Source organism: Pyxicephalus adspersus, chromosome 1, assembly GCF_032062135.1.
Source record: "Pyxicephalus adspersus chromosome 1, UCB_Pads_2.0, whole genome shotgun sequence".
Lineage (NCBI taxonomy): Eukaryota > Metazoa > Chordata > Amphibia > Anura > Pyxicephalidae > Pyxicephalus > Pyxicephalus adspersus.
The window spans coordinates 47,121,320-47,146,775 of record NC_092858.1 but is presented as its reverse complement, the minus strand read 5'-3'; the positions used below and the strand labels follow the sequence as shown (position 1 = coordinate 47,146,775).

At 36.0% G+C, this 25,456-nt stretch overlaps 1 protein-coding gene across 2 annotated transcripts in view; it reads left to right on the top strand.

Annotated features, from left to right (window-relative positions):
* Positions 1 to 25,456, top strand: part of GTF2F2 (general transcription factor IIF subunit 2) — a 98,260-nt gene that overhangs the window by 63,180 nt on the left and 9,624 nt on the right. For both annotated transcript variants that reach the window (XM_072410064.1, XM_072410058.1), the window contains 2 exons: positions 6,729 to 6,828; positions 21,294 to 21,437. In XM_072410064.1, coding sequence (XP_072266165.1) covers positions 6,729 to 6,828; positions 21,294 to 21,437 — 244 coding nt within the window. The remainder of the gene's footprint in view (positions 1 to 6,728; positions 6,829 to 21,293; positions 21,438 to 25,456) is intronic.

The window sequence follows — 25,456 nt, the reverse complement described above, 5'->3', positions numbered from 1 at the left end:
TCATACCGAGACAGATCTAATTCCCTCACCGACTGGCAGGGATCTGCCAATCGGATCGGTGCAACATATTTATTACACTCGCGAGCAATTGGGTTCCACTGTCCAGATGTGGACACCCAACTTGGGAGTGGACTCGCACTCTGATCATCCTGTAACTTTCTTTTACCCCAGTTAAACAACTTCTGCATTTTATTCTGATTGCACTATGACTTACAATACAAAAACTAAAATAATAAATCAGCACAAACACAATCAAAATTCTCCCACTATCAATCTTATCAATATCTCTAGTTTGCACACATCAAACCCCACTCCTGGTACCAAGTGTTATGTCACGTAAAGCATTATTGTTGGTGAGACATAATTGACATTAAATAAATTCTGCTAACCCAACAGTTGCCTATAAATATTTTATTCATTTTGGACACAAGCATTGTTAATGCTTGTCATTTAGGTGCATTGCAAACAGCAGGTTACCATGTTTGCAGTTGTGGTGCAATTCTTCCTCTAGCCGAGATTCGAACCTGGGACCTGGCACTGCAAAGGCTAGAGTACAAACCTTTATTCTGTCAGCTGTCAACATGTAGGCTTCTTTCTTTTATACCAAGAACTAAAACAAAATATAGGTAGATAGAGATTTATTTCTGTAGGCTTCTTTTCATCCAGAAAGTGGAGTTATTTTTTATATGTGAACTATTGATTCCTCCCTAGTTGTGCTTTAAAAACCTCAGTGGGTCAGCACTATATATATATATATATATAGTTGGCGCTAAATAAATCCTGTTTAATAATAAAGGGACTCATCCCTTAAATGAGAGCTTGGTTTAAGTTGGATAGTCTGGGCCTCAAAGCATGCTACAGTTCCTATGCTCTTTCTTCACCCATAGTACTTTGGGATACTTTGTTGCATTCTGCTTTTTATATTATACGGGTTAAAGATTAAATATGAGCTAATATAAGGTAAGCTCTTCTGTAAACCGGAAAGAAAAAAAAGTTGTGATTTCCCAAGTGTTTATAAATTTAAGTTGTATAGTTAGAAATGCCTGAGTAGATATTTGTTTTAAAGCCCTGGTGCTAAAATATTATGCAGGCTGTCATAACTAGGTGCCCAGCCAGTAAAATAGGAAAGTACGGAAGATAGCTGAACAATATGGCCATTTTGGATATAAATGTAGTGAATGTAGCCCATGAGACAAATGTGTTTTATTTTATGAGGCTGTAAGTAGAATTGTTCTGTGGTGGGCATTGTCCTGTGACTCCCTGATGGACTGATGGAAATTTAGTTCAGGTAAAATGTAAATTATTTAAATGTAGATTTTTATAATATTTATTTTTTTGTAATAAAGGGAACCTAGGAGTCATAGTAAGGCTCTAATCCATAAATGCTGGCTTTCAATACCTACCTATTGCTAGTTCTAGAAAATAGTTTACCTTCTCACCTCTACATATGCTGGTGGTCTTTTTCTTGAACTAAAACTGGTTCAATTACTCGGTTAATGACAGCCATCCTGACCACTGATCTGTTATAAAACAGTGCAAAAACAATAATAAACAGTGTTCTGTTGCAATGAATGAAATGTAATGTTTTTGATTAGCACAATTAAAGCTATAAATATAACTGATTAATAACCATATGTTACTATACATTTTTTCTGGCTAAGTAGCTACATCACATATAGCTAAAGGGTCTTAAATTTCTTCTGAGTTTTGATGACTGGTTACATTCAAAATGCCAAATCCTTATCATGTGTTAACTATATGAAAAGTTACTGTCTTTGCCCTGATTATCTCTCACCCCCTTCCCCGAGCGCTTGAGATATAAAGCACTATAAATCTTGTCCAAAAAAATGTTGCTGAAGAAGCAGTGGCTGCCTGGCAAATTCTTTCTTTTTTGCATTTAGCTATTTCTGTATATAAGAGACAACCGCCTGCATAGGAGGCAATTTTAATAACAGCAGGACTCAGAACTATATGTTCAGGTAGTCCTAAGTTATCCCCAGACTCTGTTTTTTCAAAGGAGTAGGAAATCATACATTTTATTTTTAGTGTTTAATCAAGCCCCGGAAATGGGTGGAATGTCTAAATTGCTTACAGGTGATAGCTAACATATAAAATGAACTTGTATATATATTCTCCATACCTAGAATGAATAAGATTAAAGCATACAATACACCACATGTGCAAGATCTTCTAATTTACCAAGAGCCTCATACAAGAATGGTGAGTTAAAAAGCTAAAATAGGTAATTTTCCTTACCCTTGACATTTAGCTTATGGTGCCATGGCAAGGTGACATGGCCAACCTTCTGGCTCAGTCCTGGAAAATGGTACAGCAGTATAGCTAGGGGTAGGGTGGGTATATATTATTGTGTGTGTGTGTGTGTGTGTATATATGTATATATATATATATATTTATATATGCGCACACACATCCGAAAAGGGCAAAGTTGACTCTTGTAGTGCAGGGTCAATTTTACTTATTTTTGTTTCATTCTTTTTAGCTGAGATGAAGAGTTGTAAAGGCTCCATGTTGATCACTTTCAGGGCTGGGAAGTCTGGATAGGCTCATAGAAATGTTTTACTCTGCGTACTTCTTGACATACTTTTAGGTTTCAAAGTGTTAGAATTAAATATTGTCTTCTTATAAGTCTTGGCTTTGTAGAAGACACAATGTATCTAGCATTGCTAAGTACTTTGTCAGCACGCGCTGCAAGAAAAAAGAACGAATAAGCTCAGGTGTGTGGACCTTTAATTAGGCATATTACTTTTTATGTGTCCTTTTATGTATAATTAACTAAGTGGACAATCTTTTCGCCTAGCGATGAAGATTTAAAGCCTAGGCCCCCTCCCTTGTATATTTGATGTCACACTTACCTCTTCCACAATAAAGAGCAGGCATCTCCTGCGCATGCGGCAGTTCTGACTCTGGGTGTGCCTGCGCTCCCGAGCTGTATCAGATACGCTCATCCCGCAGGTCAATCAGGAAATAGCCTCTTATTCATCCCTGGCTATTTAGCTAGCTCAGTCACAGCACTCAGCGTTCGTTGCACTGTGTTTCCCTCCACTAGTGCTGAGCCCCCTATCTCTGCTGAGCAGTGTCTGTGCACATGTTGGGTAATTCAGTGTTTTCCCTGTCCAGCTCCTGTTTAACCCCTTGTTTCCCAGTCTGTTGATTCCCAGCCAGTTCCCTTGTGCTGTTCCAGTCTTCCTCTCTGTCTGTGGATATTCCTGTGTCACCTGTGCCTCCTGTTGCTTCCAGTGTCTCCTGTGTTCTCTTTATCTGCCGTGGCCCCTGTGTTACTAGTGTCTATTTTCTTGATCCCTGGTATTTGACCCTGGGCTTGCTGCCTGCCTCAACCCTGGCCTTCCTTGACAATTGTTCTACTTAGTGATTTGGTACCGTGTATCTCCCTGCCCACCCTGGTGTGCCCAAGGGCCACAACCTGTCAGTAACTAGCAGCACAGCATCCTCTTCACTAGAGGCTCAGGAGAAGACCTGGTTATTGCTTAGACTCTTCTCCTTGGCCCTTCTCAGGGCTCACACCATTTCTGTGCAAGCCGCAACGCCCCCTAGTGGCCCTGCCCCCCAAAGACTGACATTTGATGCAGTAGGTAAATGTCCTCTGGTCCATCCCTCTAAAGATGCAGTGCCGATGCTGCAGAAGACTGTATTGTTTTTAGCCTTGCATCGTGTAATATGTAGGTGATTGATTACACCTTCCCTCCTTCCAACTTTCCTATCAACAACCATCATAGGAAATGTTTTATTTTTTCATCATGTGAGGTAGGGAATGTTTCTAATGTCATCAGGAGCTGCATTAGTAGTAGTTCTGCTTTTTGACTATGCCAGTGAGTCGAGGGAGCACCAAGGGACTAAGGAAGCAAATACTACACTAATTTACTAGAGTAGAAAAGGTAACACGTTTGCATAATAAACCATGTACAGAATTTAGATTTGTGAAAGAGGAGGTAGGGGTAAAGTTTAGGTGCCGCTCTCATTCAGACTAGAAGCTGCCTGTACTTGGTATGGAAAGGTTGGTTCTCTTTGTGTCTCCCCCAAATGCCCTGTGTGGTGTTAGACATGTAACCGTGTCCCTGCTCTACAGCACTCACACAGCTAACAGTACATTAGTGTTGTGCTAAGTGGGAAGAACGTCATCCTTACAGACAGGCAAAAAGATCATTGGTGTCACTTGAACTGACCTAAGAGGAACGAATTGCTCATGGGTCAAGGAAACCGCTAGCAACCTCTGGAGGAACCCTAGAGTTCCTCAGAACCCTTATTGAAAAAAATCAGGCTACCCTGTCTCATAGAATGACAATACAAACATGTAGTGTTACTGCAGAATGAATTGTGTCATCACCATGGTAAAGGAATTTGGAAATGAAAGGATCTTGGGACAGAATGAAAATAATAAAAGTGTTACAATGCTGTGTTCATTATGACAGCATCCTATATGCCACTTTTGGTATTTTGTCCTTAGTTCAGCTTTGTGTGAAAAATATATTTGTGTTCATTGCATTTATACATTTTCGTGTCTCATGTCATAGCAGTCTTATTTATTTGAATGTTCTTAAATATTTCAGCTTCTAACAAAGCATCTGTAATCCACTTTAGCATGAATATAATTATCATAAAGAGTGTGTTGACTGGAATGCCAAATGTGAAATCCATTATTCCAAGCCCAAGTTAATCTGTCTCTATTAATTCACATTTATTGTATTTTATGCTTACCTGCATTCTAATAAAGAGTCCTGTGCAAATCCAGACAACCTACCATTAGCAGCAACAAATTAGTAGCTTACATTTATTTCCTTGACAGTTTTTCACCTTTATTTCTCTCGCATTGATTTTTAGTTTGTTAGCATACTTATGCGCATATTCAATCGATAAATCTTTGTAATATTTTTTGGCATGAAGCACAGAGATTTGTTTTTTCACACCTTTTTATGCCTTTTTTTTTGCTTATGATTTCCTTGCCAAGTACACATTAGACTCTCTAGCTATAATGATTACATCCCAGTTTTTGATGAAGTAGGAGTTAATAATAGCAGTGCTGCCCAGCTGTTTCCCACAAATTGTTAAAGCCACTTTCTAGAGGACAGGCCCCATTAGGAGAATTATGCTGTAAGATAAAGGCTACTGAGACTTACTGTAAACCATGCAAAAGGCTTTTAAGACCACAAGTTAGACTAAAAGCATGGTTCTGTCAAACTGATAGTGCTTTAGGGAGCACCTTTTAGAATTCCAATAAAATATTGGCTAATGAACCCAATACCATGGTATGCAGCTAAACCACATATTCACGTTTAGCTTGTTAAATGTGTTTGTAAAGAAAACTTTTCTGTTTTGGCAGATTTGTCACTGTGTATGTTACATGTTGGCCCTCTCTCCCCTATTCACACTGATGTTGGCAGTGCTAAAATAGTATTTTTAAATCAACAGGACTGAACAAGCCCCGAACATGTTTTGTTGGTTTACATTTGCAGTCTGATGTTCATAGAGGGAGAAAAAACTGTTTCTACATTTATTCTCTGTGCCGATAGATGTGGAGATGAATGAGAGTTTTGTTTTAAAGAGTGCTTACTGTTGTTCAAAACATAATATGTGCACTATATAAAACCTGTTTAGTAGTAATAATAAGAGTTATAATATTAATAATAAATAATTTACAATTTATGATCTTGGCTTAGATAATTTTGAAGGGGTGCCATGAACAAGTTTGTTTAATCCCACTTATGTCCATCTTTGTTGAGAAAAACTGCTGTATATAATTGATCAGTTTTAGTAATACAGGTCTTTCTCAGAATGGTATTGAAAGGAAGAAATATTTTGTCTAATTCATTTTAATATTTGAAGTTTTTTTTATTTTATTTTTTTTATAGTATTTGGTTGATGTTGTAGTATCCTATTAGCATTATTTACTGGGATAATATGACTACAGCTAGAATAACTTCTCTTGTATAGTTTAAATAAAACATTTCATAAGAAGAAGAACTGAGCTGCAGGAGCACTGCTGAGACTTTTCTTTAAAATCCTGCATTCTTTCCCTTCAGTGCTTTTGCTTTATTACTTTGAGTGGCTGCAAATTGTGCAAAGCTAATGGAGGCCTGTGTACAAAGACTTACATCTGTAAGAATTCACTTATGTTATTTGTAGTGCTCTATCCCTTTCTCCCATTTGTACACCTGCATTGCCATTTGGTAAACTCGCTTCCAAAGGAGACGGCAATTATACATCATACATCGCATTATACATACATGTAACCTGTTATCACTGAATGTAAATCCATCACTGTAAAAGACATGAAACCCATATTTGGTTTAAAAAAGAAATTGTGTATGATAGCAGTCTAAAGTCTTACATAAGATTATTTTGTAGGAGATCATAAGTTTCCATGTAAGCCTATTTCTTGCCATTGGTGGGAAAAAAATCCAAATGTTTTCTTGTAATGTTCTGTAATAGGAAAACATGAAAGTGTCTAAGGAGGTGAATAGTTTTATGAGAGTATATTTGCTGGTCTGTTAGTTATCAAGCTGTGATTCGTAGAATGCTTTTTTTCTGTCCCCGAAGTACTTGACATATATTCTAATTCAATGTCACACAATAGAAATACCCAATAGCAGACCATTATCTACTTGCTCATTTTTAGATGACATCTGAAATTATGATTAATGTGCTGAAGTAGCTTGTGATTTGCGTGAGCTGACAAAATGTTTTTCTTTTAGACGGCAAATTGAAGAATCTTCCAAACCGAAGAGACAATCCCAGCAAATTGAGAAAGCTATAACTACTAATTACAAACCAGTGTCCAATCATCAGTATAATGTAAGTAACATTTTTTGGGGATCCTTTGTCTCACATCTTAAAGAACAGTGTGGATAGTTAAACTGGTGGTATGACTGTTCAGCTGGTATGGTTTACCTTGGTTTTAACACCGGTGAGAAGCAGTGAATACACAAAACTTTAACTGTTGAGGGGATACACAAACAGCAAAATAAACACACATATATTGAATCATTATTTTTACCATATACCAATTGGCAGTCCCATAACTATTCTACTGACCCTTCTTAATGTTAAGTTCCCAAAATCATTCTGTGTCCTATTTAGAAGTTTTTCTGGTAGTATTGGAATGGCAACATGCAACATTCTGGAAAACAGTCTGTCACGTTCCTCAGTTCAAATCAGTTGGGGGCCCATGATTTTAATACTGAATAGTGGAGCCAAAAAGCACAGAATTTTCTGATGGATTTAAAGCATTAAAACATCAATGATTTATTCAATACATTAAAACAAAGAACCATATAGTACAATCAATACTTTTCCACTCAAATAGCAGCATGGGAACAGGGTTGTAACAGTGTTCAGCATTCCATGGTTGTACAAAATGTCAAAAAAAGTGCCCACCACTTTTCAGGGGTAATGATTCACTTCTTCACATTCAGCACATTGTGGCAAAAGGAAAAAAATCACACCCCTGAAAAAGAAAAACATCCATAGGGTTATCCAAGCCACTTTAGATCCCCTTCCACCCCTCCAAAACAAAGTTTCCAGTTCATATTGTAGTATCTTCTATTTCATCTTCACACTATCATATCACAAAACCTGCAGCTTGATTTTTCCCTGTTTTGCTCTTTGATGTGAAGGTTCCAGATCACACATCTAATTTGACAGTCCGTGCCACTGAAATATAGCGCTGTATGTACAGTGTTCGTTCATTTATTTTTTCACAAGTGTTTCCAACGACAAAAATCTAGCGTGTGTATTTAGCCTTACACAAATTGAGCTGTACATTTCTGAGCAAGACAATGCAGAAGGCTATACCGAGTTATGAGGTTAGTTCTAAAAGGCGAGAACTAGAGGAAGTCCCAAGGAAGGTGTAAAATCTTGTGACTTTCTTTTGAAACCAAGAAGATGCTTGTAAAGGGATCTACTTGTAGGTGTTGACAAAGGAACTTTTTTGATGTGTATTAGAACAAATACATATGTTCTCTATAATGTTACATTAAAACATGTGAGTGTGATTTTTAATGACAATAATACATTTTGACAGTACAGAAAGTCACATATTACTCCAGATGTTGCATAAAAAACTGCCTCCTGTTTGCCTTGGAATTAGCTTATAAAGGATGAGCATAATGGAATCCGACAGACTGTGCCCTCAATACACTGCAGTGTATTCCAGCAAGCTTCAGGACCTTTCTGTAGTTCACAAATGAGCTCTGTGGCTGCATATTTAATGGCTTCATTTGGAACCACAGTGCTTAAAGGCTGAATCACTTGTATATTGGATTTTTTTGGCAAGCAAGCAAGTAAATCTAGAAAAGGATTTCTGAAACCCCTGCACAACTTAAAACCAAGTTTTTACGCAATATCCAGTCGATTGTACGGTAATATTAAATAATACTTTACATCAGGCGTCTGCAAGTTTGAAAAAAATCATGTATATTCTAGCTATTGACAGACTGCTTCCTTCATAATTTAGTTAGTTCATATATTTATTTCGGTGCTTTATTGTGCACAGTATTTTCATGCAGCTCTTGGAGCTCAGTCTACCATTCCTTGTTAAAATCATTCATAGTAACTCTATCATAAGGTTTTAACATATTGGAGGAAATGTATGTAAATAGCTGAACAATACAGGGTTAATGTAGATACGGTGTTTGGTGGCAAATAAACCGAGTGTCCTATTTCATAAGCAAAACTTGGCCTAAAACCTTATTTTAGGCATGATACAGCTCTAGTTTATCATAATGAGGATTGTTAATTTTGAAAGTTATTAGATGTTTACACAGACATTGTAAAGGATGTCTAATCCCAAGAGCAAAAATGTAATATATTAGTCTTATATTTTAGGCAATACATGACAAACATGAAATGAACTATAATTCTCTAAGAAAAGACCAAAAAATCTTTTGAAACATACATACCATGAAGAATAAAGTTGTATGCGAAACATATGGAAGTGATTAAATGATAGGAATTCTAGTGGTATATTCTTAACAGCAAATAACATAGAATTATGTTTGGGGTAAATTTGAAGGTTATGTTATGTCCACAGGGTCATTTTTTCACATTGTTCATCCAGTGAATAAACAACTATCTAATTTTTGAAAAGTATAAAGATGTGGAAAAAACACAAAGTAATTGTCTAAACTAAACATAAAATAAACGGTATAATCTTGTACTTTACTTATATGTATTTAAAATATTGATGTTTGTTACCATGCAAACTTTACATGTATTGGATGACAGTTGTATAGATGCCCTCCAATTGATAAAATAAAACATAATTCCTTCTATATGTCAGAGTTGGTAAGGGACAGATAAATTAGTAGTATTGCAGGGTGGTAAAAACATATAAAAGGCTTACCAGCTATTGTACCTGTCCAATAAGATACAGAAGGGAAACCTCTTCCTGTGTTTGTCATCCTGTGTAAAATCGTTTGTATGCTATGTATGTTTTTAAAATGTATTTACTAATAAAGTACATTTTATTTTACATCTTGCACAAAAACATCCCAATAAATACATACATTCAGGGGTATAATTGTACATTTTAAGTCTACGTATATAGAGAGTTTGGGATATCACATATATTGGTATACAGTTAGGTCCATAAATATTTGGACAGACACAAATTTTTTCTAATTTTGGTTCTGTACATTACCACAATTAATTTTAAATGAAACAACTCAGATGCAGTTAAACTGTAGACTTTCAGCTTTAATTCAGTGTGTTAAACAAAAAGATTGTATAAAAGTGTGAGGAACTAAAGCCTTTTTTTTAACACAATCACTTTATTTTAGGGGCTCAAAAGTAATTGAATAAATTAAAAAGCTGAAAATAAAATGTTCATTTGTTATTTGGTTGAAAACCCTTTGCTGGCAATGACAGCCTGTAGTCTTGAACTCATGGACATCACCAGATGCTGGGTTTCCTCCTTTTTAATGCTCTGCCAGGCCTTTACTGCAGCGGCTTTCAGTTTCTGTTTGTTTGTGGGCCTTTCTGTCTGAAGTTTAGTGTCCAACAAGTGAAATGCACGCTCACTTGGGTTTAGATAAGGTGATCAAGTAATGATGTACCAAACTGTAAATTTTGCCACTCCTAATATTGTAGCAATTCCTCGGATGGTAATTTTCTGTTTTTGCAGCCTAAGGATGGCTTGTTTCACCTGCACAGAGATCTCCTTTCACCACATGTCTGTTCACAGCACAATTTTCCACATACAAATAGCTGCTGCTACCACAACACTGACTGCTAAACTGCAGCATATTAGAGTTTTGGTTTTAGGTTTAGATTTTCTTGATGTCTGCAGTTTGCTATCATAATTTAATGTACAGCGCTGCGTATTATGTTGGCACTATAAAAATCCTGTTTATTAATAATAATAATAATAATAATAATAATAATTGTATATGGCTTTGAATATGGGGTAAACAACACTTGCATGTAATAAATTAGTAAGCCACTAAAATTCAGCCATTTCGGGTATTTTTTTTAAATATGTTGTGACTTGCTAGGGTGTTCAAACAAATTCACCTGCATATATTTGAGATAACCAGTGATTAGGGTATCTCAAACTACTAGGTTCAAATTTGATTAGGTTTATTCAAACACATGTGTGGAGGTCAATTTACATGCAAATGGACCCCCACTACCACCCTCTATGATCTTAAAGCCTTTATAACACACCAAGATTGGAAACAGGTCTTAAAACTTTTGGTTCATGGCAAGTTGTACAACATATTGTGTTATCAATAGTCAGCATTGTATCAGAGTTCATCAGAAGTGTTCCTTAAGATAAGACTTGGTCCAGCTGATGTCGGGTTTTTTTGTCTTTTGAAATGGTAAAGACAAGGCAGTGTGCAAGATGTTTAGTCATGGTACAGACTTTTTCGTAAACAGCCTTAACCTTTTTAAATACAAAGGATACTGCATTAAAACAGCTGACAGTATAATCAAATGACAGATAGAATCGCTCATTTGAAATTCCTTATACACCAGTATTGTATATGATGTGTAGGGGTCATGGATTTCTGCTCATATGGAAAAATCTAAAAAAGAAAAGTTATATACCATCTCTGGCGACTAGAGTTTTCTTGACGTGTGCACAATATTATAGTCTAGTATAGTTCAGTTCTGAAGTTGATCATATTCCCACCATTTATTATCTCTTAATGACAATTAGATCAGTGATTGCATGCAAGTAATGTCTTCTCTCGTGTTTGCCTGGGTTCCCTCTGGATGCTTCAGCTTTCCATTCACTGCCCTACTGTTATCTTCAAATTATCTTAGGATCGGATTGCTTGGGGGTTCTTATATTGCAAGGCATGAACTAAGATAACCTGGTTCGTTTTCTCTGTTATTAAAAAAAAACTCATTTGAATTGGTTCTGGGAAAATAGAGTTGCAGTCCTGTTGGGCAACTAAAGCAATGTCAATAAGAATATTGTGCTTGTGTAAAAACTCTAATGACAACTTACTATATTAGCCAAAGAGCATTCTGTATTAGTTGATGTAGTAGTAGTAATGGAGAGGCAAGTGAACAGATTCAGTGCCCACCTTAATTTCAGTTTGAACTAGTTGAGGTCGATATAAGCAGGCTAAGTATTTTTATTAATGACAAAGTGTTTACTGAAGCCATTAAGAAGGTGTAGGTGTGACCAATTCCTGTATTAAAAAATGATTTCTGTGTTCTTGTAAAATTTGCATTTAAAATGGGTGTTTTGAAAAAAGTGTCAGTTTTTTAGATCTTATCGCTACACTACTGAATACCTGAATTATTTCTACCTCCTGAATGGTGTGCCAATTTTATTTTGTTCTGCCAGATCAAAACCTGAATATTAACCGGGGTTCCACACGACTGTTCAAAGAAGTACTACAGGTATGTGTTGTCGGCCATAGTTCAACAGAGCAAAATTGATATGAACTGGGTTTTTTTTTTTAGGTAAAGGATTGTACAGCTGTGTCTGCCGAGCTGTAGAGGTGACATTGTGCAGCATGTTTAAACATTTCCTTTGCTATAGATTAGCCTTTCCTGATTTGATCTTTGCTTTGATTGAGAATTTCGCTCTAGCTATCTAATGAGATTTTTCCTGGACTGAAAAAAATCTTATGTTGTTGAAAATTAAATATGAAAAATGTTAAAGTAGCTATAGATTAATTTTGTGGCAATTATTGTTTCTCAAGATAAGGTGGGCAGGTTAAAAGAAGCCTGTCTTGACATGAACATTTTTGGGTGGACCTGCATCTCCCTTCAGTACTTTAGTTGCAAAATGACCCAAAACAAGTATGCAGAAAAAGCCTAAATCTATTTCCACATACCTAATCGGATCTTATTCTGAGCCAGTGACGGGTTTCTTTTTAATGCACTGCAAGCAATGAAGTGGCGTTCATATTATCACCTTGCTAGAAAAGCTGCTATTTTAAATTATTTCATTTACACTTTTGCCACCTGCTCGGAATATGGAAATACACTGTTTTTCCCAGAATTTTTTTTTTAAGCTGGGTGGGAAGAAGCTGTAGGCAGGTAAACAAAAAGTGCAACACCTATCAAATATAATGTTCCTTTCATTTGTTGTTGCTATAGAAATCCAGTAACCCCCTATAATTCTGTCAGCATTATGCAGCTCCCCCTATACTTTGTTCAAACTTTCTAATAACCTCTCAGTATCTACCATTTTTCCATCGTTTTTTTTTAATATGCCCAAACCATTTAAAGTTTACTGTTTAGTGTGGCCATTAGGAAGAGGGAGGGAGGTTTTCAGAAGTAGTAGGATCACCAGGTATTTATCTTTAATAAATAAGAAAATAAGCCTAGCAAGGTCTAGAGTCGGGAGTAATTCTGGGATACCACGATTCAGAGTCAGTACTAGCTCGGACTCCTAATAAAAGTGGCTTTTAAATAAATATTACAATATGGTAAAATGTATTTTTTCACAAATAAAATTCATAATACTGGTAAGACTATAGTACTCCCCTGCCTAGAAAATAGTTGTTCACTAGTGTGAAGTCCAATATTTTTTAAATATATACTATATTATTTTTTTTGTTTTTTAGGCAATACATCTGTTTTTTTTTTGTTTAGGGTTCCTATCATTGTAATTTTCTTAAAATAAATTACAGTAATGTAGGCTTCTTTATTGGATTTAGGGCCAATCTGAACAAGTTAGGGATTTTAATATTGGCATGATTCATGGTGGCAGTGACCAGCATGGATGGTCAGTTGGGTAGTGTGTCCAGTATCTAGTCAGTAGGCCTGATTTATTCAGGTTCACTGATGAAAGTGTATCCTCTCCAGCCTTGGAGATTTTAATAAATCAGTCCCAGTGACTCTTTGATTTGTTCCTAGGTTGGGTCTTACTAAAGTCTTTAAATTGGTGCCTCTTGCTCTCTTACTTGGCAAGCTGCATATAGAGAATAGAGGGAGGGCTAGTCAGCCTAGTAACAGATAATGTGACTGGGTAAATGAACTTGTCAAACAGTCCCAGTGAGCACCAGATAAAAGGGCAAAAGAAATGTGCTCTTTAAAAATCATACACTGCTTTTATAAAGCTTTAAAACTGCCAATCAATGCATTGATCACCCACAAGGTAAACGTTTTTATGTACCAACTCCACAGCCCTGTATAATACCAAATAAAAAGCGCTGCCTACCCCCAAAAAACATGTACAACATGTTGGGAACTACAAAAATGAAAAGATATTTGCCATAAGCATACACAGGGCTATCTTTTTTATGTCAGTTAAAATGGTTATCTTGGTAAACCCTTAGGCTGGGTACACATGTACAATAATTGTCATTGGAAAGGATATTTCACAATCTTTTCTAATGATAAAAGACTGCACAATGCATGAACAAGCGCTGTACAATCTACTCTATGGAGAGGGGAGGGAGGAGAATGATGGAGCAACATCGTCTGCTCTCCCCCCCTTCACTTTCATTACGATCATTCCTCGTTTGTCATCAATGGATCCGCCTGGGTGGACGTCGAGCACAGAACACATTCCAGATTCTTGTACGATATCAGCCCTGAGGCGATTATCGGATGAGAATCTTCTGACTTGTGTATGTAGCCTTACACTGTCTGGTGGTGGCAGCCAGATTAAGCCTCAGGTGGTTCACTTTCAGAAAGAATTTGTAGTGACTCACGCGTCATTTTTATTGTTTAGACATCTACATGATAACTAAATCAAAGAACAGTGTAGTTGCTTTCCAAACAAATAATTAAAAAAAAAAGGTCTTAAAGTGTTTGTAAACTGTAAGTGCAGGGGATCTCGGCTGTATTTTGTATTGAATGTCATCATGTTATCACCACTCTGTATCATCCAAGACCACCAACAATTGGGAGAGCATTGAAAGAGGACCAAAAAATGGGAATTGAAGACAATTATAGAGAGCTGATTGGTTTGTGGGAATTCTGGGTGCCAGGACATTTATCTTTGATTTCAGGTTTTAGGAACAAATGTGTATATCCTGCTTTACACTATTTATAAAACGGGAATCTGACATTTCCTCAAAATTAATGTAATGTTTGAAAAAACTGGTATCCAGTCAGGTTTTTTTTTTGTTTTTCTGATGGAAAGGGAAGTTGGGGAAACATCTTGATTTATTTTTCATTCATATTAAGGTCTTTACATTTGTGATTTTTTTTTTTTTAGGAAACACTTGTCATTATGGTATATCTCAATGTGGACATTTGGTCCCCGGTTCACAGTGCAAGTGTTGTATTGTAGTAAGCACATTTCACTCTACTCTAATATACTTGGCCATTACTCATTAATGGTAATTCCTAACTTGTCTAAAAAGGATGTGTGAAATTTAATTCATAAATCCCAGAAGATTACAACAGCATGAAGGAGTTTTAATCAAGATGGACTCAAGTAATTTATTCCATCATTGCCTTTTGTTCCTGTCTGGTAATAATTGTTTGTGTGGTGACATTGGATTTGAATGATACCCCAGTGCAGTGTTTTTTCAGTGGGCAACTAACCTGCATTGTAGTGAACAACAATGCAAATTTCTTTTGGCTGCAAACAACGGGGTCCTATCAATATGTATGTTATGTTGGACTGCCAGCCAAGTAAAAGGTAAGTATATTAAAGATGAGTTCTGTACACAGAAGAAAGGAGACTCTAGACTGGAGCATCGCATGAATGCAGCATAAGGGAAAAAAAAGGGTGTTTAGATGTTAAATTTTTGTAAAGCAAATGATCTTTTACAATCTTTTTGTGAGATTTCTCTTTCTGTTCCAGAGACTGTAGTCATCAAGACACATGTGTATCCCTCCCTACCAGGGAGAAAGTAAAAAAAAAAAAAAAAAGTTTAGGATTTCCATAGACTTTATTTTAAATTCCTTAGCCTGCCCGGCTTTTGTCTTCCTAGTTCAGTTCTGTTTGTTGATTTGTTACAGACTAGAACAGAGGAGAGTACAGCATACTTAGTCTTTTTGCTGTGTTTTCACTGGTCACTTCAGTGTGCCCATGAACTATGCCGTCAGTTTTTCCTTATCAGTCAATAGTCTTTAAGCTGCCACGTACAATCCTATTTAGCTCATTTTTAAAACAGAAAAGAAGATAAGCAGGAATTCGGCTATATACAAGGCTGAACTCATGGCAGATATCAGACACACATAATTAGGATCTTTATTCAATGATAAATAAATGTATTATAAATATAAGCTGTATAAGTACTTGATATATAACCTCCAATCAACCTCTTCCAGTCACTGTATAGTAAAAGTAAAGTGTGTAAGAAGTAAATTGATAGGAGGGGACTGTAGAGTGTTAGAGATAGGGACTCATAATTCTGCTGTTTTTCCTTTCACAGTACAATTACCCATCTACATTTTAGTAACAAAACTTCACCTTCAAGTTAGGATTTCAAAGCCTTATCATCTGTGACACTGTACAAAGTAAGAAACAAACCTGGGTTGCCTAAGGCTACGTACACACGTGCAATTATTGTCGTTGGAAAACGAACAATTAACGACTGATCAGCGATTATTCACAATTACTTTGAATGATCATATTGTGCACAATTCTGTACATGCTGAAACGATACAATCTTTTAAATATAATGCACCAATAATGTACACACGCTAGATCCGATCGTTTGAACGATGCAGGAAGTGAGATGTACTGGAGAACATGTATCACAGAACAATCCACAATCACTGGCGACCGTACACACAATAGATAGCGAATGATCGTCGCCCAATCAGATCAGCTGGAACATTTGCTAGTTTCCAGCGACATTCCTCGTTCATCGGCGTCGTTGTGCTCTTTTTTTTGTTAACAATTATGGAACGATCAGTTGTTGGCCGTTCGTTTCCAACGATAATTATTGCACTATGTGAACATAGCCTAATACAGAGGTGGTAAACAACATAAATGTCACAGTCAATGTCTAGCAAATCAATTACAAGAAACAATAGAAAGAGACCCCTTGTGAGCTCACCATTACAAAATGGTGTGGCAAAGCTGTGTAAGTCTCAAAGCTGAAGGTAAAACTGCTCCCTTGTATTTACATTTCTGTGTATTTATCACTTGTTCAGTTGTAGTTCAGCATTAGAAAATAATTTAGATCCTTTTATTTCTAATTACGCCAACCAGACAGATATTTTGGCCAGCACTTTACTTCTGTACTTTATACTTTATGTATAATTAATATTCCCCCTTTCATTATCTAATAGTGATCTACTGTATTGCATTATGCAGGTAATGAACTTTAATAAAAGTTTAAAAAAAGTTAGTGGTTATTTAAATTTTAAAGTGGATTTCTAACGTGTTGTCATCTTTATGTTTATGAAGCTTTAAACATAATAAATACATGAATAATAAAATGTATTTATCTCTTCATACATTTCCTTTCCTTGATATATATTTACTTTTTAAGCATGGCCATTAGCTCACATTTTCCTCCCACTTTGAATGTTTTCACATGGTTGCCTTGAGCTGTTTTCCTATTCTAATCCTAGCAAAAATAAAAGAACTGAGGAAGAAAGACAATTGAATAGAGAAAAGTCTAGAACAAGCCTGAAGAACATATTGTACAGTTTGAATGTGAAAGATAATATGAAATCTTATTTTCCTTTAAAGCTGTTTGGTCGAGTGCCATGAGAGCTAATATTTAATCCATTTATTTTCATGAGGTCATTTCAGACCATAAATCAGCAAAAATGTAATTAACTTGTGTTAGGATAGAGGAGCTTTACATATGAATTAAGAAAAAAAATATTTAGGCTTATAGATATAGATGTTTCTGTACACATTTTGTTTCTGCAGACAGATCAATTTAAGAAGGACTTTGCTCACAAAGCAATGAAGATTTATACAAAGAATAGGATTAGTTATGTTAGTACAGTTGTTTTTAATGCAAGGTTTCTCAACCAGGGTTCAGTGGATCCTTAGTTTTCCTCCAGAGGTTGCTCAGAATTCCTTTAGCAATGAGCAGTTTTTGCCTCTTTGATCAGTATAATACCAATGATCTTTTTTGGCTATCTGTAAGGGTGACATTCATCCCTCCGGTCAGCAATGTTAAAGACATTCTTTCCACTGATCGCCACACTAATTTACTGTGAGATGTGGATATAGTAATTATAGAAGGGGTTTCTTGAGATCTGAACTTTATTTCAAGGGTTCCCTATGTAAAAGGTTGAGAAAGGCCAGTTTAATGTTTTGTGTTAAATCCCGTACAGGCATCATTTCCAAGGACAATAATCTGATGTTTTTGGATCATTTTCAGTTATAAATGAATGAATGAGTGTTGTACTCGCTGTGCTCTTCTCTATGCTGCACAGTGGGCATTCACAATTGGTTGTTCATCAATCTGATGTGGCATCAGGGATTGTTGTACACGTGTTAGATTTTCACCCAAGATGAATAGTTGTGCATAGCATTACAGTTTGGACTACTACTACCAACTACTTTAAGTTTTATTCAGAGAGCTGCAGATTGATGTTAGGGGTTTAGTCAAGGCTGTGTACTAGTGTGCTGGCTTTACCTTTTATATATTTAATGCTTGCATTTGCAGTGACTCTGTCTTGCCCCCACGCTTTATTTTACTGGCCGGTGGATTTGTACGGTGTGTACTTTATTATTGGCTACCATTTGCTGACACTAATAGGCACATTCTCCCACAAGGCAATACAGTACAGAAATCCAGAGTCCTCGCCAGTCCCATATATGACTTCACTGCTACATGTTCATTTTTTTTTTTTTTTTTTTTTGGAAATGTTTTTGTAGTGTGATTGCAGACTATTGTGTGTGAAGACTATTGTGTGTGACAACACATTGCTTAAAATATGCATTCCTATTTGAATTAAGTGCATGGCCATTGCACTGCTTCCCTGCTTTTCGGAATACACAAATTTGGGGGTTTGTTTAAGATGGGCTTTTGTGTTCTCCTGCAGACCAATATCTTCACTTCTTTTTCCCTCCTAATATAAGATACATTTTAGAAACATATTACTTGTATTTGTTTTTGGCTGAAGGTCTTTTATTTGTTTACATTCTGTGTACTTTTACATTTTCTTTTTAAACATTGTATGTATCTTTCCAGAGATAGTGTAACTGTAGAGCCTAGTGTGAAAAAATGTATTGAAAATTAATTTTATGATTGACATCAGCAAGTATAGAGAAACAAAGAAACAAGAAGTACAAAGAACCAATATTGACATGAGGATTGGTGCACTGCAGCACCATTCATTCTATAATGCACTGCAATACACCTTTTACTTGGTCTGTCAATGTATCTTTAGTCATTTTGGAAATTTGAATTTTATTAGCAAACTATGCCTTGAGTTTTAGTGCTATCAAATGCAAGTTTTCTTTATGGTATTGAAACTGTGTGATGACATTAGGTTCAGGAGCAGTGGTTGGTCTGGAAGGCTCCTACCAATACCCTTTCTGTTCTTACAGATTCCCTGTTTCCTTTATTTGAAGCGGAATCAGATGTTGACAAGGTCTCTTCACATATATATCATTTTGTATCAGTTATAGTATTACATAAGGTTTGTTTCACATTCTATTATGCATATTTAGGACTCTTTGGATGGCCTTTCCTCACTGGGTGGATCAATAGGAATATAATTAGGACTTAAAACTCTGTCCAAATGTTTTACTTTGATTAATAGAATTGTCTTTTTGAATAGTTTGGCTTCTGCAGTATTTGTTGTAAAAGCCATGCAAGCACGGACATTGGAAGATTAGCGATAATCAATTTGACAGTTGTCCGATAACTTCTAGTAGCCTGACTTGGCAGTGCTGATTATGCAGAATGCTATTAGATTCAAGCTCGCACCCCCAGTGCTCCTTCTGTGACTGGCTGCAATAGAATGATGTATTTCTGCTGCATGTGTAGAATATGATTACCGCAAATGAGTGTTTCAGGGTGCATAAAACGTGCTCACCAATAACTGGCTGCTCCACAAATGTTTATGTCTGACACCTAAATGCTGTCATCAATGTTTAATAAACCTATTTTTCTGGGAGGGGAATATTTATGTATACATTTAAATAAAAGCATTTTTTTGTAGTAGTAGTAGAAACGTGCTGCTGTTTTCTTTCCACATTTGAAGCTTTGCTTATCTGATGTACTCTTTGCTTCTAGCTGGAAGGCAGTGGTTGCCAGTTTCTACAATTAGCGGCTGTATTTGTTTTATCCGGGCCATCTGCTCTGTAATGTATTACTAACAGTGCCCGATAATCAATGCAAATATCCTGTAGGTTTGTAAGAAAGGTAACAGCTACAGGAAATAACATTATATGCTACGTTTACACCTTAAATGATGTGTTGGTTATATCATGCAGATATATCATGTGAATATATATAAACATGCATTACTTCCACGCAGCAGCACATCAAAGAAAAATATTTCCACTTTGCAGCAGGGTTCATACTTCACTGAGAGTATGTATTTCCACGTGAGGATGAGGGGGTCCAGAAGTCCTCTCACCCTTTATTATCCAGGTCAATACTGCTTCAGTCATTCACGACTGAATATTGAAGCATTAGTACCTCTGCAAATGTTTTATTCTTAGGAATCCTTTTTAATGCATATTGAAGTAGGGTATTGACCCCTTGCGGTCTGTAAATGCCCTCTGTTACCCAGTGTTCTCTCAGTAAAGTCCCATCCAAAGCTAGTTCTGTCTGTAAAGCTGCACAATGCCAACCATTCAGTATTGTGGATTTCAAGCTAATTGTTGTAATACACTAGGTAAACATATTCATTTTGCTGGATGATGTCCTTAACCCACATCATCTGGGCCACGTCTCTCGAGTCACAAAGCTCTTCGCAAATTTAGTCAATTCACACAAACAGTAGCAATGGCAAACATAACTTTATGAGCAAAAATGTCAAAACACTATTCATGTTTAATTAAAGATACTTTCACTGTATACAAATATTTGATGCACTAAAGGGAGTAAGGGAATTTATGAGAGCGATAAATATCAGTGGGCAACTAGCAATGCAATGACATATAATTGTTAGGTGCACTTACTCTCTATATATACTTTATTAAAATTCAAACCTGAAGAATTGTTTACTTATTGATGGTATGTTTAAATACACAGGCCAGCATTCTTCAACATAATAAGGTATTTGATAGTTTCAGTGCATGGTAATTGGAAGGCAGTAGTGCTATAATTAGCATTTGTTGATAAAATGATATGTACAGTGCTTTGCTTTAAGTTTGCAAAACTCTGTGTGTAAAAATATTTTAAGTGACTTTTTCTTAAACACCTGCATGTACTAACCTTTATTGGTTACTATCAATCTTTGCTTTTGAAAATCTTGATCAATTTGTACACCATATTACTGTGAATCTGGATCCCTCTCTCTATTCTAACAAATGGCTGTTTGGTATTGACAGCCCTAAGCTGGGGGTAATATACCAAAACAAATTTTGGTATGTGACTTAACAAAAATGAGCTGTTTACTTCATATTTTTAGTTAATCATGGATTACCAGCATTTGAAGTAATATTTAAAAAAAATATTTGCCAAAATCTGTCTCTTGTTTTGTTTTATAAAATGTGCCTATTGTTATACAAAGGATGTAAAAGCTGTGGGAGCAGGGTGTCATGCCTCATCCCTACCAATGAAGCCACCCCTACCCCATGTCAGCCTTCTATAGCCAGACCTATTGCTCTTACATCCATGATGCCAGCCACACAACACCCCCCTGCGATCATTACCATCACTGTCTACTTAAATTTTGCTTTACATTAAACTTGTGTCAGTATACGTCTAACTTTATTATATATATATATATTTTTTATACAGATTGAATACGAAAAGAAGAAAAAAGATGATGGCAAACGTGCACGTGCGGACAAGCAGCAGGTTCTGGACATGCTGTTTTCTGCATTTGAAAAACATCAGTATTACAACCTTAAAGATCTGGTGGACATTACAAAACAACCTGTGGTGAGTACCGGATAATAAATGATATCTAGTAGAGAATAAATTCTTCATTAGCTGGTGTCATGCAGTAAACTTCCCATGGTGGTATTATGATCATTTTCCTTTGTTGCGCTCAGCCCCTTTTTTTTTTTTAACATGAAAAGCATATATTTGTATAATATATAATACACACTGCAAATGTGCAGGCACTAGACCTGTTCTTCTAGTTTACTAAGCACCACATCCTACAATAAAACGTTTTACTTTAAAGTATCAAAACCTATTAATTCTTTTAAAGAATGGTTTCGTTTTTCCAGGGTACTTTATTTTCAATGAGCATTTAAAATGCCTACTTTAAAATCATTTTTGTACATTCCCTTTTTTTATACTTTTTTTATTACATTAAAATATAATGAAAACCAAAACTAATTTTGTTTTGGATATAGTGTGGAAAATTTAAAGTAGAATGAAAGCATGGTATAACACCCCATAAAAACCTTCTAACTCTTTGTTGCCCATTTAGTTATCCAAACGCCTTTGTCTAAAGCAATGTCACCTGTGTAAAAATGTAACAACCTCATTCAAAAAGATTATAATCCAGGCATCACAACAAAGACCTTCATTTAGAATTGGCTGTATTGAACATGGAGTCCTGTTAAAGACCCCATTCCTCCCTATGACTAGTCAATGAAAGAACATCATTACATTGATTATTGTATTCCTCTTGTATTCCTGTAAGCATATTCTCTGTACAAGAGAATTACAGGCTATTTATATTTTAATGAATGCATAACTGGATTAAAGTGAGCTTTACCTGTGATAAAATGTTTCTAAGGTAACTGCAAGGCTGCATTCACTGTAATGGTACTTGTAGGCTACTGCCTAGCCAATCGCAAACACTTTCAATAATGCAATGTAATTAAAGTATATATACATTTTTATTTTAGTGGATTAGTCCTGCAGAGTTTCTCATATGCTTTTGGTTCAATACACCAGTGAGGGTGGAAAGTAAAATAGAAGTCTACTGGATAACTAAAAAGAAAACTCTGCACGGTTGTTTGAATGTTGTGACATGATAAATAGGGTTTACATGCAGTATGGAACTGAAGTGGATGTGATAAGTACTCCCTGCTCTAGAATAATGCTTGTAATACACAGTGGTTTATATCTGTGGATTTCTACAAGTACTAGTTTTGGGATCAAATTGAATATTAAATGTGCAAAAATTAATCCGTTCCTTCTTGCCTTCTTTCAGTTTGTAAATGCGCTGATATAGCAGAACTATTCTTAAAAAATGTGCCACTTAAATAAAATGCAAAGTCGTCAAATGTATTTTAAATGTGTTCATGATATAACTTAGTACAGTGTAAGTACATCAAAGCCTGTGCAGTTCAGTTGAACCTACTGTACTACCACTCTCTTTTGTGTTAACCGTTCTGAATCCTAAAGCTTGTTTGCTTGAGATGAATTTTCATGCAACTTCTCATTAGCTACCACTTGCATTTGAACTTGCCTTGAAAGTTTGAATTTGATTGGGCAGGAGGGAAAACAATCATTTGAAAAATCATAGGCTCTAGAAATTTGTTTCTCAACCAGGGTTCCTCCAGAGGTTGTTAGGTTTCCTTGAGCAGTGAGCAATTTGTGCCTCTCAGGTCAGTTTTAACATTTTGGCTATCTGTAAGGATGACATTTTTCTTGTTGGTCAGCAATGCAATATCCAATTTTCCTACTGACCACCGAGTAACATACCTGTTTATTTAGTAGTTATAGCTGGGGTTCCTTAACACCCGAAAGTTATTTCAAGGGGTTCCCATTGTTAAAAAAAGATTGAGGTTGCTTCTCTAAAATGTAATCTTCTGCTTCTCCTCTACTGACCCTGTTAGATGCTATGTGCAAATCGTGCTGCACAAATGTAGGGAATCTTTACAATTTAGCTCATGCTTTAAATTTCCCCGTAATAATAATAATAATAATAATAACCTTTTGTCTCTGCCTCTTTGCTGAACCCTTCCTAGACACATTGATGTAACAGATAACTAAAACTAAACATAAAAAAAGATAGTTGTGATCATTTTTTTAAACCAATTTAAATAACTTAGCCGGTTTAATTTTCAAATGACAGTTTTTTTTTATAGTGATGACATCCTGGTTTAATAAAGACCAATTTCTTGGTTAGAATATTGTTTAAAAAGGGTGGTAACTAAAGTAGGTATAGTCAAAAAGTTTATTCTGTAAAAACATTTATTGAGTTTAACATCTATTGGCAAAATAATAGTAATCCTTTTATTTTATTTAGTTTTACATAAGTAAAATGTTGGAGAGATTTTTTCAATTTGCAAAAGGAAGTTTCTTTAAATAGGCTGCCATTGTGCCAAGGAAGAACTACTCCATATAATGAAACCAAAGACTGATGGGTTTACTTTATGAATCAGGCCATGGTATCACCAGGAGTGAACATTTAAGTAAACGAGTTTTAGGGTGAAGTGAGATCTTATACAAAATAAATGAATTGTAATTCTTTTCAAATCTCCATTTTTGGATTTCCCTTTTAGCTATACAGTCAGCTTCTTGCAATGCTGGGAGTCTGTCTACATTCCTTTGTGCCACAAATCACGAATTGCATGCAGGAACCCAAAATATGAAGACTGTTTACTGCTATCATTATACAAAAGATAAAGACAGCAGCAACAATGTAATAAATCAAATGACGAAGATAAATATTCCTTCATTTCTTAAACAGTTTTGTAGTTATGTGTGGGAGACATCTTGAGTGATTAAACTGTGACTAAACCTGGCAGCCACACACAGTTGTGCACCTGAAGAACTGTGTGGCAATATCCTATTTTAAGTGGCATATTTTCATCTTAAATGTCAGGTACAATACAGAGGCTGCTCATGGAGTGTCCAAATGTCTGCTGTTGGCATTTTTCACATGAAACCTGAATCACAGAATTCCTGGCTGTAAGAATATTCAAATGAGAGTTTTCTGTTCTAAGAGTAGAATGGACACATCACATCCATTTATTGCCTTTTTTAGTTTATTGTTTTTGTATTGGTTTTTGTTCATCATTTTAACAATTTAAAGGTAATCGGTAAACAGATACCACTAATACATTGTAAAACAATACTGTATTCAGCCTGGGCTGATGTCTGGAGGAATGTTTTCTGATGATCACAAGCCTCTGCTGGTGCTCTGCATTTACAGATTATTTTTTTTCCATATTATGCATCATTTTACAAAGACCTTGTTGTCCCATTTTTTTTTTGTTTTTTTAAATATACCATTTAGAGGGCTCTATTTATAAATGATTTCCCTGCCAATTTGCTAATTTGTTCGTTGTGACAGCTGTGCACCTTCGAGATTGGCCACTAGATGGCAGAACGAGTCATTACTTTTATTAAGAACTGAAAAGATACACCTAGATCAGGATCAGCCAGGGGGCGTTAGGGCGCAATGCGTACGGATGAGAGGGATTTCACTTCAGGGGGCGTTCTCTGGTGGTGGGCAGAACCATTGGGGTGGGTCCGGCCTAGCGTGCTCCCGCCCACCCCATAAATGGCCTAGTGGCCATAATACTTTGCCGACCCCTGACCTAGAGAAATCCAACCATCTGTCAGCGAATTTCAAACTAACTGATGGGCCTATAGTGCCCAAAGTGTTTTGGTATATCTAATAATTGCAGAAAAAAATACCTGTTTGTCAGATGTTCAGAGCTGTCTTGTTTCTTTAAATAGTTAGAATTACAGAATAAAAAATGTGTCTGCTGTGGAGGTGAGAGAAATTAGGTAGTTTAGAATGAGACATCAATGTGGATCTCATACCACTTAGTCCAGAAAAAATGCTGTCTGTGTTATAAACCCACAATAGGATTTGGAGTCGAGTGCATTTCTGGTAAATCAGCAGATATTTTTCTGTAATTGAAGGGAAATGGTATGCATGCTTGCATAATGTGCATGTACATTAACACATTTCCATAAGTTGCATTGCCGTTGAAAGGTGCTTTTTGGGTGCCGTTAAAAACTTATGGCAGCCCAGTGCATCG